This window comes from Tupaia chinensis, unplaced genomic scaffold (genome assembly GCF_000334495.1).
Source record: "Tupaia chinensis unplaced genomic scaffold, TupChi_1.0 Scaffold000275_1, whole genome shotgun sequence".
NCBI lineage: Eukaryota > Metazoa > Chordata > Mammalia > Scandentia > Tupaiidae > Tupaia > Tupaia belangeri.
The window spans coordinates 289,754-303,838 of record NW_006159757.1 but is presented as its reverse complement, the minus strand read 5'-3'; the positions used below and the strand labels follow the sequence as shown (position 1 = coordinate 303,838).

General features: G+C 40.3%; 1 protein-coding gene across 2 annotated transcripts in view; it reads left to right on the top strand.

Moving 5' to 3' along the window:
• The window catches only part of OPTN (optineurin), a 60,430-nt gene that overhangs the window by 5,477 nt on the left and 40,868 nt on the right, over positions 1–14,085 (top strand). For both annotated transcript variants that reach the window (XM_014588388.2, XM_006150004.2), the window contains exons 2-3: positions 2,367–2,543; positions 3,885–4,087. In XM_014588388.2, the coding sequence (XP_014443874.1) occupies positions 2,378–2,543; positions 3,885–4,087 (369 nt within the window). In that variant the 5' untranslated portion in view covers positions 2,367–2,377. The remainder of the gene's footprint in view (positions 1–2,366; positions 2,544–3,884; positions 4,088–14,085) is intronic.

Genomic DNA, 14,085 nt, shown 5'->3' with positions numbered 1-14,085 from the left:
AAAAAAAAAAAAAGAGAAAACTGTGTAATTAAAGTACAAGTGTATTTATGTACAAAATTTTTGAAATATAAGCATAGTATTTCATATTATGCATTTCCTACAAGCTCTTTGAGGACTCCATGTTATGCTTTATCATTGTTTTCATTTCATAAAATTGCCACCCTCATTACATAATGTCATCAGATGCATGTCTTTAGGAAGAAGCCACATAGGCATTGTGCCAAGGTGTCAACAATGGCACTAGCTCTGTTTACCTCATGGTCCTTTCTTTCAGGGGTCTTCCAGAGAGCCCAAGGTACTGCCTCCTAGTGGTGAACAGAGGCAGCACCACAGTCTCTGTGGTTTCATTCTCATAAATGAATACTAAACATACACATGAATATTACCATACAGTTACATGTCAGATAAGTAGAGAGAGAGCGGATGTTAACTGTCTGACCTTTATACAGTAGAATGTGTGCATACGCACTATGTTAGAGGGAGGCATTCCTTTACTTGATAATTGCTTTGTTATCTGTCCACATCAGTTCTTGACAGAAAAGACTCTTCATTTTCATGACTTGACGTGTGAAGATGAACATTTTTGCCAATAGCAGCCATAAGAAAGATGCCTGTGATTTTCAGGGTATTAGCAATAGAATATAAAAGTGGAGTTTGGATTCACCCATCTATTTTAAATTTATATGTCAACATTGACCCTCGTCCAAAATGAAGTGGCATGTGTAAAAATATTTTCAAATCTATAATAACTAAACAAGATGTCTTAGTCTTTTGAATATACTTTGAAAAATGTAACGCTGAACCTTTATAGTAATACCTTTATGTATTGCAAGGTTAGATTTTGAAATCATCCATGTATCTGGTTAGGCCACTTACTGACTGTGGGGGAATTCTAACCTCCCTGTGAACTTAGCTTTGTCTTAATCAAAAGTACAAGAAATAAGACAAAATTTTGTTTGTTTGTTTTAAATAATTATTTTTATTTATCTTTATTTATCTATTTATGTATTTAATTTGACCAGAGAGGGACAGAGTAAGAAAGTGGGAGAGTGAGAGCCAGAGAGAAGGGAAAAGTGAGAAAAACAAGCTGCCAGGTCCGGAACTCAAACCGTGGTCAGCCATGTGGAGTCCAGCACCCTTAGCTACCATTGCCACATGCGGCCCTAGGTACAGAGTTTTTTAAAAACAGCTTTATTGAGAGATAATTCACATAACATATGAGGGGGTTTCAGAGGTTCATGGAAAGATGAGGTTGAAGTATGAGTTTATTGTGGTACAAACATTGAAATCCAAGTACTGTGTTTTCATAGTATGCATTTCCATCACTTTTTTTAAAAAGAGAGATTTTTGCTATAGGACGCATGCACACACCAGAGAGAGAAAGCAAAAAATTACCCTCCAAGGAGGATGGCCACCCTGCAATCCCTTTTCCTCCATTCTCCTCTTGGGATCTTGGGCATGCACACACACACCCAGCTCCATGAACTTTTTTAAAGAAAAAAAGGTACAGTCACTCAAAATAAGGAGATGTGACCTTAAATATTTACATGAGAATGTAAATGTATTTAATGCCACTTTACCCATGTCGACAAAAGTTATTCTGATCATGATATCAGCTCTTTTCATCTCCCATTTTCTTACTCCTCACTGTGCCCTTTTATATACTCATATACACAGGCACACTTGTGCATACACATACACATGTATTTCTCTGAAGCTGGGATATATATTTTTGTTTAAAAGGAAGAATCAAAATGTTCAAAATGTAATTGAAAGAAAGGTGAATTTTGGAATAAATATTAGCAATTGCTAATGGATTTGTGGACTCATGGGGACCCCTTGCTGAGGAAGACAGCTATATTTTCTTTTTTTTTTTTTTTAAGAATTATTTTACTGGGAACCAGCAGTTAGCGTAATGGTTATGTCACTGGATTCCCACGTAGTGGACCGCGGTTCGCGTCCCAGACCCAGTGGCTTAGAACTCACGCTGGGCGCGTGTGCGTGCGTGCCCAAGATCCCGAGAGGAGAATGGAGGAGAAGGAATTGCGGCGTGACTATCCCCCCTGGGGGGTGATTTCTCGCTTTCTGTCTCTATGTCTCTCTCTGTCTGTCTGGCGAGCGCACGCGCCCTATAGCAAAAAAAAAAAAACTCTCAAAAAAAAAAAAAGAATTATTTTACTGAAATTCATTCATTCATTTATTTATTTTATTTTGACCAGAGAGGGACAGAGAGAGAGAGAGAGAGAGCGAAAAGGCAAGCTGCCAGGTCTAGGACTTGAACCACAGTCAGCAATGTGGGAGTCCAGTGCCCTTAACCATCACACCATCAGTCGGCCCCTATATTTTCAATTTATGACTCTTCCTAGGAACTGCTGTCATGTCCCACCAACCTCTCAGCTGCCTGACTCAAAAGGGGGACAGCCCCAATGAAACCACAGGAAATGGACCCCCTAATCTGGCTCACCCAAACTTGGACACATTCACCCCAGAGGAGCTGCTGCAGCAGATGAAAGAGCTCCTCACTGAGAACCATCAGCTTAAAGGTGAGCAGCAGCTAGGGCCTGCACGCCCTGTTCCCCAGGTCTCCATGACATGTAATCTCTCTGTAATAGGTTTCAAGGTTAGCTCCCTTCCCTGTCTGTTTCCCTGGAGGAGGGTGGAGGAAGAGCATAGGATTTAACTTTTAGTAAGGCTAAAGGGCTTCCAATGTTTGCTTTTGGATATAGATAAGAACAAAGAATATTCTGGGTATCTCAGGGAAATAGCATAATAATATTTGGCCCACTTAAAAGGAAAAGGAAAGAAAGGCTGTTGTGATTAGAATTAGTTCTACATATTACCTTATTAAGGCAAATGCTGGTATCTCAAGGCATGTCTTTTGGCAGGACTGGTATTCACATTTAAAATGATAAGACCTTCCTCAGTCCCCTAATTATTAATGGATATTTGAGCTGCCGTGGTAGTAGCCAAATCAATTTAATTTTCTTGAGACTTTTCTTTTTAGTTGCCAGAAAGTATGTGTGTGCTCACCAGAGACAGAGAGAGGGAGAAGGAGAATGCACCCCCCTAATGGGGTATATCCAAGCTATAGTCCATTCTCCCCTATTTCTCCATCCTTTCATAATTTTGGGTATATATATATACACACACACACACAACTGGCATGTTTTTCAAGTCACTGGGGGCCAAGACTTGAACCATGGTTGGCCATGTGGGATCTTAACCACAAAACTGTGGGACCAACCCTTCTTGGGACTTCAAGTACTAGATATGACTTAGTCCCATTAGTCTAGTCCTATGTGGAAGCAAATCTTACTTCCCTTACTATATAGTCTTTTTGCTGACCCTTGGACCCAGACCAAGCATGGCATCTGTTCTAGTCCATTCTATCACTAATAACAGAAAATACCTAAGTCTGGGTGATTTAGGTGAATAGAGGTTTATTCAACTCATGGTTTAGAAGTCCAGGACCCATGAACCACATCTGATAAGGTGTTTCCTGTTGGCAGGATTCCCAGACCATGTAAGGCATCAGATTGTGAGAGAATAGGAGCTCATGTCTCTGTGCTTAATTCATACAGAGGTCTCTGCCTTAGTCTCATTCCTCTCCTTGTAAACCCTCTATGAGTCAATTATAGAGCCCCACCATAATCACTTATATACTCCCAGAGGCCCTACCTTTCAGTACCACAAAGATGTTAAATTTCCTCTTAATGCCTTCATAGCCAAATCTCAATACTTAAATTTTGGGGAAGATACAAACCATAGCAGCATCTTTAGATTCAGAGCTGTGTTGCAAAGTGGACCATGGGGAGGCTTGGTTCATCACATTAAGCCTATTCTCCTGCCTGGCATGTGACTCCCTCATTCTGAACCCTGCATAGAAGCCATGAAGCTAAACAATCAAGCTATGAAAGGGCGATTTGAGGAGCTTTCAGCCTGGACAGAGAAACAGAAGGAAGAACGCCAGTTTTTTGAGCTACAGAGCAAAGAAGCCAAAGAACGCCTAATAGCCTTGAGTCACGAAAATGAGAAATTGAAAGAAGAGCTTGGAAAACTGAAAGGGAAATCAGAAAGATCATTTGAGGTGAGCAGACTAAACATTGTGATTTTATTTTCTTAATATTTGCAGTTGGATCTCGTCTAGACTCTTAAATCTTTCATGGTTCAGGGCGGACTGGTGTTTTGCATGGTCTTGAGAAAAGTGTTTTTGCTGAAAAAACTGGTTGCAATTTTAAGAGTTATATCTAATTTCTTTGGGGAGAAATAAATTTGTAAACCTTTAACTGTACTGATTTGTCGAAAAGATGTTAAGGTTATAAATCAATGTGTTTTGTACTCATAGGTGGTGTAGATGAACTGCTACCTAGAACCATTCAGTTGTTAGTTTTTCGTTTATATCTTAGATATAAAATTACATTTAAAAATTTATTACTCAGAATTTTTTCTTTTCCACCCTGCCCTTTCTTAGTCTAATCTAGAACTTATTCATTTTACATTTTCCTTTTGAAAACTTATTTGGCAAATGCCACGTTGCAATAGGAGGCTGTAGGGTTGCCACTGATAAAGAGGAAAATAGATTAATTTTTGTTGAACCTAAGTACTTGAGGAAGGTGTTCATAGCTGAGAGTGGATGTCAGAGATGTGAGTGAAATGCCCAGTTATGCATGCTAAACCTGCTCTTGCTCCACAGGCTGAGGCCACATGTGAGGTTCAGGTTCAATTCCCAGCCTGACCTGAAAGCTGAATGTGGTGGAATATGCTTGTAGCCCCAGATACTGGGAGTTAGTGATAAAACAAACTAGAACACATCTAAAGTCCTTGCCAGTACTCCCAGGCTCACTGGCTATTATTTGTTGAGATGGACATCTGTCCATTTTCTTTCAGACGTGATGCTTAACAGCTCTTTGGAGGATAGAACACCAGATTGACTGAAAGGAGATTTATTCTGGATATCACTGATTTTTCTTAAGATTTTACCTTGAACTTTATTGCTCTCTAATTTCTTTGATGAGTAGAGAACGAAAGCAAAGAAATAAAATGGAAAGAAAATAATAGATTGAAGATATTTTGTAGTTTTATCAACTGTAGTAGGGAGAAAAGTTCACTGGTTGAAATATCTATTTTGTAAGAAATAATAATTAATTGAATGTATAAAAGAAAATAAAATGAAAAAGGGAAAAAATAATAGAAAAGGGGGGATGATACAGGATAATCTAAGCATGGAAGAGTTATTTAGGAAAGTATTGTAGTTCCTATCAGTAATCTTATTCATCTCCTGCTAATGAGATGATGAAAACATTCTGCTTGAATAAGTTTTTATTTGTGTTGGAGTTGTTTCATTGTTGATAAGATTTGCCACAGCTGATCCTTTAATTTGTCTTACAGTTCAAAGAGCATTAGGTCGCATCTTTTGGAGGAAATTAGTATTATCTAAATATTTTTGAGGTAGTATTCTCTGAAGAAATGACCACCTGAGATATATGAAATAATTTTCTACTCTCTGGGAGAGAATATCTTCCATTGTTTTCCTCCCTTGTCTTTGGTGAATAGATAACTGGCTTCAGCCTATTGAGGTCTGTCACACTGAAGCCGAGAAGGAAGCTTCCAGAAGCAGCTTGCCTGTTTGAGATAGTCTGCCTAGAGGGTCCTAGAGTTGGAAGAAGTTGAGATCAGAAGCTAGAGCTCTGGACAGCTGCTTTCAAGGCAGATGCTTATGGCAGCAGCTACATGCATGACTCGGGGTGGGGGTTGGGGGAGGCTGGAAGAAAGGACACTCAGGGCTCCTTACAACCGTGGCTCACCAGCCTTCTTAAACCATACTAGGCTTCCCAGGTCTGCTCCTTGCTTCCCTCTCCCGCCTTTAACTTTTGTGTAGTGAAGCATCAGAAGAGTTTGTTTTCTGTATTTTTTTTTGTATTTATCATGTATTATTATTTATTTTACTTTATATTATTTTTATGCATTCGATTGTTACACATCATTCTCTTGCTCCACAGGCTGAGGCCACATGTGAGGTTCAGGTTCAATTCCCAGCCTGACCTGAAAGCTGAATGTGGTGGAATATGCTTGTAGCCCCAGATACTGGGAGTTAGTGATAAAACAAACTAGAACACATCTAAAGTCCTTGCCAGTACTCCCAGGCTCACTGGCTATTATTTGTTGAGATGGACATCTGTCCATTTTCTTTCAGACGTGATGCTTAACAGCTCTTTGGAGGATAGAACACCAGATTGACTGAAAGGAGATTTATTCTGGATATCACTGATTTTTCTTAAGATTTTACCTTGAACTTTATTGCTCTCTAATTTCTTTGATGAGTAGAGAACGAAAGCAAAGAAATAAAATGGAAAGAAAATAATAGATTGAAGATATTTTGTAGTTTTATCAACTGTAGTAGGGAGAAAAGTTCACTGGTTGAAATATCTATTTTGTAAGAAATAATAATTAATTGAATGTATAAAAGAAAATAAAATGAAAAAGGGAAAAAATAATAGAAAAGGGGGGATGATACAGGATAATCTAAGCATGGAAGAGTTATTTAGGAAAGTATTGTAGTTCCTATCAGTAATCTTATTCATCTCCTGCTAATGAGATGATGAAAACATTCTGCTTGAATAAGTTTTTATTTGTGTTGGAGTTGTTTCATTGTTGATAAGATTTGCCACAGCTGATCCTTTAATTTGTCTTACAGTTCAAAGAGCATTAGGTCGCATCTTTTGGAGGAAATTAGTATTATCTAAATATTTTTGAGGTAGTATTCTCTGAAGAAATGACCACCTGAGATATATGAAATAATTTTCTACTCTCTGGGAGAGAATATCTTCCATTGTTTTCCTCCCTTGTCTTTGGTGAATAGATAACTGGCTTCAGCCTATTGAGGTCTGTCACACTGAAGCCGAGAAGGAAGCTTCCAGAAGCAGCTTGCCTGTTTGAGATAGTCTGCCTAGAGGGTCCTAGAGTTGGAAGAAGTTGAGATCAGAAGCTAGAGCTCTGGACAGCTGCTTTCAAGGCAGATGCTTATGGCAGCAGCTACATGCATGACTCGGGGTGGGGGTTGGGGGAGGCTGGAAGAAAGGACACTCAGGGCTCCTTACAACCGTGGCTCACCAGCCTTCTTAAACCATACTAGGCTTCCCAGGTCTGCTCCTTGCTTCCCTCTCCCGCCTTTAACTTTTGTGTAGTGAAGCATCAGAAGAGTTTGTTTTCTGTATTTTTTTTTGTATTTATCATGTATTATTATTTATTTTACTTTATATTATTTTTATGCATTCGATTGTTACACATCATTTGGCTTGTGAAGAGAATTTACCCAACAGGAAATACACCTCAGACCCATCCAGTTGAGAATACTATACATGTTATCATCAACAGGCAATAAACCGTTACTGCGTCCCACAAATGTCTTGCCTCTCTATTTTTTAGAAGAGATTTTGAAATTTAGGCCTTCATCTTGCTGACTTCGTGAAGCTCTCAAGCCCCCTCTGACCTTCCTCTCTCACGCTTGCTCGCCCATTCTTGCTGCTGTTTTCTATGGATAGAGCACAGTGAAGCCCACCAAGCTGTCGGGGCCTCCCGGCCTCCTGTGTTCTGTGCCACACGAGGTAGGGGGTGGGAGGTAAGGATTTGTTTTGGATGTCTGCCTCCCGGTTCAGGGTGGAGCTGAAGCATTAATGGTTCTGTTCAGCTTTACTGAATTATGCATTATAATGATCTCTGCAGAGTACTTTTCCTTTTAATTGCACAGATTGCTATGCAAAGGCCATTAGATAGACTTTCCTAGGGTTTTAAGATGGTATATTAACCTGGGTGCATTTTCAAGACCGTGATATTGATTATACAAATCTTTTTTTTTTTTTTTGAGAGGTTTTTGCTATAGGGCGTGTGTGCTCGCCAGACAGAGAGAGACATAGAGACAGAAAGTGAGAAATCACCTCCCAGGGGGGATGGTCACGCCGCCATCCCTTCTCCTCCATTCTCCTCTAGGGATCTTGGGCATGCACACACACGTGCCCAGCATGAGTTTTAAGCCACCGGGTCCGGGACTTGAACCGCAGTCGACTACGTGGGAGTCCAGCGACATAGCCATTACGCTAACTGCTGGTTCCCAGATTATACAGATCTTGAAAGACAGCTGTGTTACATGAAGGCCAATGGTAAGTGTTCAAAAGTGATAAAAGATAGGTACCAGCAGATGGTATAGTAGTTATGTCACTGGACTCCTACATGGCCAGCTGTGGTTCAAGTCCCCTGGTGGTTTGAAACTCATGCCAAGGAGGAAAATGAAGGAGAAGGGAGTGTGTTATGGCCATCCCCTGGGGGGTGATTTCTCACTTTCCATCTTTCTGGTGAGTGCATGTGCCCTATAGCAAAAATCTCTCTTAAAAAATAAAACGATAATGAAAGATAGTAGCAAATAATGGGATTAGAGAAAGATTAAAAAATAAGCCATGAGAATAGTCCCAGAAAGGAATGGAAAGAGTCTCAGTAGTAAGATGAAAGGAAATTTTTTAAAGAGTATCTTGTAAAGTTTTCTTTAGCCAAGTAAGTGGATTCATGATTTCCCATGGATAGTTAAGAGATCCTCACAGTTGTAAAGAAGAAAGTAACACATATTCTGATGTCATGGTCTTGTATCTCCCTGTTGAAAACTCTATTTCTAGGCTGACCCTGTAGTGAAGTACCTGAACTATGCAGAATGAGCTGGATCCCACATGGCTGACTATGGTTTGAATCCTGGCCAAAGCAGCTTGAAAAACATGCCAGGCTCTTATGCGTGCTTGCCACAAATCCTGGTGGAATGGAAGAGAAGACATTGCAAGTGATCATGCCCCAATAGGATAGCTCACTTGCACTCTCTTTCACTCTCTCTCTCTGGCAAGTCCATGTGCCCTCTACCGATATAAAAAACACTTTTTACAGTTAAAACTTTTTCCTACCCTACGATAAGGTGGTTTTTAAAAAAAATCTATTATTGTAAATGTCCTTCTGCCAAGAAGGTAAACGTGATGATTATTAATAAAGCATAGTCTGACATTTACCTGCCTGCTTCCTGATTCTAGGCTAAGCAGTATCTCTCCTTTTATTGTTTTCATTCCTCCAAATTTACATTTCTTTGGTATGAGCCATTTAGAGAAAGTGCACAGACCTAACTCTTCCATGATACATAGGTCGCTTTTTTCTAAGGCTCGTGGTTTCCTAACAGGGGACTTGTTCATGTGAATCCTGATAGTGCGAGGGGCACGTCCTTTTGCCAGCTAATACCTGTACCTTTCTTTAAAAAAAATTGCATGGAGGGACCAGCAGTTAGCGTAATGGCTATGTCACTGGACTCTCACTTTGAGAGGTTTTTGCTATAGGGCGTGTGTGCTCGCCAGACAGAGACATAGAGACAGAAAGTGAGAAATCACCTCCCAGGGGGGATGGTCACGCCGCCATCCCTTCTCCTCCATTCTCCTCTAGGGATCTTGGGCATGCACACACACGTGCCCAGCATGAGTTTTAAGCCACCGGGTCCGGGACTTGAACCGCAGTCGACTACGTGGGAGTCCAGCGACATAGCCATTACGCTAACTGCTGGTTCCCAGATTATACAGATCTTGAAAGACAGCTGTGTTACATGAAGGCCAATGGTAAGTGTTCAAAAGTGATAAAAGATAGGTACCAGCAGATGGTATAGTAGTTATGTCACTGGACTCCTACATGGCCAGCTGTGGTTCAAGTCCCCTGGTGGTTTGAAACTCATGCTAGGCACATGTGCGTGTGTGCCCAAGATCCAAGGAGGAAAATGAAGGAGAAGGGATTGTGTTATGGCCATCCCCTGGGGGGTGATTTCTCACTTTCCATCTTTCTGGTGAGTGCATGTGCCCTATAGCAAAAATCTCTCTTAAAAAATAAAACGATAATGAAAGATAGTAGCAAATAATGGGATTAGAGAAAGATTAAAAAATAAGCCATGAGAATAGTCCCAGAAAGGAATGGAAAGAGTCTCAGTAGTAAGATGAAAGGAAATTTTTTAAAGAGTATCTTGTAAAGTTTTCTTTAGCCAAGTAAGTGGATTCATGATTTCCCATGGATAGTTAAGAGATCCTCACAGTTGTAAAGAAGAAAGTAACACATATTCTGATGTCATGGTCTTGTATCTCCCTGTTGAAAACTCTATTTCTAGGCTGACCCTGTAGTGAAGTACCTGAACTATGCAGAATGAGCTGGATCCCACATGGCTGACTATGGTTTGAATCCTGGCCAAAGCAGCTTGAAAAACATGCCAGGCTCTTATGCGTGCTTGCCACAAATCCTGGTGGAATGGAAGAGAAGACATTGCAAGTGATCATGCCCCAATAGGATAGCTCACTTGCACTCTCTTTCACTCTCTCTCTCTGGCAAGTCCATGTGCCCTCTACCGATATAAAAAACACTTTTTACAGTTAAAACTTTTTCCTACCCTACGATAAGGTGGTTTTTAAAAAAAATCTATTATTGTAAATGTCCTTCTGCCAAGAAGGTAAACGTGATGATTATTAATAAAGCATAGTCTGACATTTACCTGCCTGCTTCCTGATTCTAGGCTAAGCAGTATCTCTCCTTTTATTGTTTTCATTCCTCCAAATTTACATTTCTTTGGTATGAGCCATTTAGAGAAAGTGCACAGACCTAACTCTTCCATGATACATAGGTCGCTTTTTTCTAAGGCTCGTGGTTTCCTAACAGGGGACTTGTTCATGTGAATCCTGATAGTGCGAGGGGCACGTCCTTTTGCCAGCTAATACCTGTACCTTTCTTTAAAAAAAATTGCATGGAGGGACCAGCAGTTAGCGTAATGGCTATGTCACTGGACTCTCACGTAGTTGACTGCAGTTCGCGTCCCGGACCCAGTGGCTTAAAACTCACGCCAGGTGCATGTGTGTGCGTGCCCAAGATCCTGAGTAGAGAATGGAGGAGAAGGGATTGCAGCATGGCTATCCCCCCGAGGGATGGTTTTTCATTTTCTATCTCTGTTTCTCTCTGTCTGTCTGGCGAGCGCACACACCCTACAGCAAAAACCTCCCCAAAAAAAAAAAAAAAAAAGTATGGATTAGTTGGTCTGTGGTCCATCCACAGTTTGTTCTGATGCTGGCTTTCGTTCTGCTAGCCAAACTGTGGACCTGTTATCAATTGCTTTGGGAGATGTATCATAGAGAGGGCAGGGAAAGGGAAAAGTTAAAACTCAACTTCAATTGTGTCGACTAAAATTTGATCCCTTATTGCTAGTTTGGAAAATCTGCAGATGATATTTAATCATGCCATAAATTACTGAGAGAAATTAAGATTTTTCTTTTTTTTTTTTTTTTTGGAGAGGTTTTTGCTATAGGGCACGTACACTTGCCAGACAGAGACAGACAGAGAGACAGAAAGCGAGAAATCACCCCCCAGGGGGTATGGCCACGCCACAATCCCTTCTCCTCCATTCTCCTCTAGGGATCTTGGGCATGCACATACACATGCCCGGCGTGAGTTTTAAGCCACCGGGTCTGGGACTCCAACCACGGTCGACTACATGGGAGTCCAGCAACATAGCCATCACTCTAACTGTTGGTCCCTTAAGATTTTTCTTTAAAAGTTAGTCTTAAAGTGTTATTTTTACACTGTACTAGTTTTTCCTTTCTTTTTAAGAGAGATTTTTGCCATAGGGCATATGCACTTACTGGAGAGACAGAGAAAAGGACAGAAAATGAGAAATCATCCCACAGGGAGGGTGGCCGCTCTGCAGTCCCTTCTCCTTCATTCTTCTCTTGGGATCTTAGGCATGCATACACACGCTCCCAGTGTGTGTTTAAGCTGCAAGGTCCAGGACTTGAACCGTGGTCAACTATGTGGTAGTCCATCGGTGTAGCCACTGTGCCATCGGTTGGTCCCTGCACTGTTCTATTAAGATGGATATGTGTGTATGTTTCTAATTTTTGGTGTGATGCAATGTATTTGTGATAATCTCAAGCATAAATAATTTCTGATTTGGAAATGGAACTAAGGCATGGGGTCTTGCACATAAGAGTAATAGAGGTTTCCTAAGGAGGATTCCAGAGACGCATGGAAGATCACAACTGGAAGAGACCATAGAAGCCATGACATGTCACATCTTTTTTTTCCTAACTCCAGAAAACCAAGGCTAAGAACTTATGTGAGCCTGTTCAAGGCAGTATGCCCGTGGTTAGCAGAGTGTGGATGATCTAGGTAGTAATTATTTCTATTCCCAAGTAAAAACACCACATCTAAGCAGGGCTTATTTCTTATGACTTTTTTATATGTAGTAATTGCAAAAGGGTGAACACAGCAGATACTTACATTAGTGAAATATTAATGCTTAGTATTAATGTTTATACAAGCTGAATTTTAATATTTTAATAATTATTTATTTCATTTTATTATTATTATTATTATTATTATTATTATTAATTTGACCAGAGAGAGACAAAGAGAGAGAGAAAAGGAAGATGAGAAAGGAAGCTGCCAGGTCCAGGACTCGAACCACAGTTAGCCATGTGGGAGTCCAGCATCTTATCCACCGCACAATCTGCTGGCATCTAAATTTTAATTTTTTAACTTTTGGTACCAGACTTTGAATTTTAAATTTTCTTATTTCTCACCAGACCTACTTTTAGCAGCCTTAAAATGCCAACATACAGGCTAGCCAGGTGGTGTGGTTAAGGCAGCTGGATCCCACATGGCCAAGTGCATGGTTCGCATTTCAGACTCAGTGACTTGGGAAATATGCCAGGCACGTGTGCATGTGTGTCCCAAATCCAGAGAGGAGAATGGAGAAGAAGGAATTGCAGTGTGGTCATCCCCTTTGGGGTTGTGGGTGGGTGTTTTATCAATTTTCTTGTCTTTCTCTTTCTGTCTCTCTCCAGCAAGTACATGTACCCTAATGATAACGAATAAAAAAAGTGTTTTTTTAAAGTCAGTATAGAATACTGTGGCAATCTAAGAGAGTTCTAGACCTTTCATAGTGTTTTGCTATTACAGTTGAGCATCTCTAATTAGAAAATGTAAAATACGAAACGCTCCATCCAAAATCTGAAACTTTGATTACTAACATGATGCCACAAATGGAAAATTCCAGACCTAACCTCATGTGATGGTTGCAATCAGAATTCTGCAATACCAGATATTATATAAAATTAACAGGGCTGATAGATGGTGGGTAGTTAAGGGCGCTGGACTCCCACATGGCCAACCGTGGCTTGAGTCCTGGACTTGGCAACTTGCTTTCTCACTCTCTCTCTGTCTCTTTTACTCTCTTGCTCTGTCCTTCTCTGGTCAAACTAAAATAAATGAATGAATGGATAAACAGATAAAGTTAAATAAAATAATTCTTTAAAAAATAAAATTGTTGGGGGACCAGCAGGTGGCATGATGGTTAAGGCACTCGACACTCCCACATGGGCAACCACAGTTCAAGTCCTGGACCTGGTGGCTTGCTTTCCCACTTTCTCTTCCTCTCTATCTGTCTCTCTCTGGTCAAATTAAAACAAATGAATGAATAAATAAAATTAAATATTTTTTAAAAAATAAATTAAAAAATTGTCTTCAAGCTATGTGTTTAGTGTGTATATAAAACATAAATGAATTTTGTGTTCATAAGAGATTTGAATAGCATCCTTGGTGCTTTGGCTTCTACTTAGACATGGCAAGTATGGGGAGAGTGAGGGTAGGTAGCATATGTGGGGAGAAAAAAAGACAGAATTATGACAGCTTTTTTCTAATAAAAGGGGGCATGGATATCCTACGTGGCTGACCCCAATTTGAGTCCCAGACCTGATAGCTTACTTTCTCTCTTTCTCTTTTGTGAGTATGCATGCCCTATCACAAAAATTAAAATAATAATAATAAATAAAATAATTCTTAAATATAAAAATTTCCATTTAAATCTTATATCAAAACAAATTGTCAGGGACCAGCAGTTGAAGTAATGGCTATGTCGCTGGACTCCCATGTAGTCGACCACGGTTCAAGTCCCAGCTCTGGTGGCTTAATCACACTGGGCGTGTGTGCTTGCTTGTCTCAGATCCCGAGAGGAGAATGGAGAAGGGATTGTGGCATGACCAT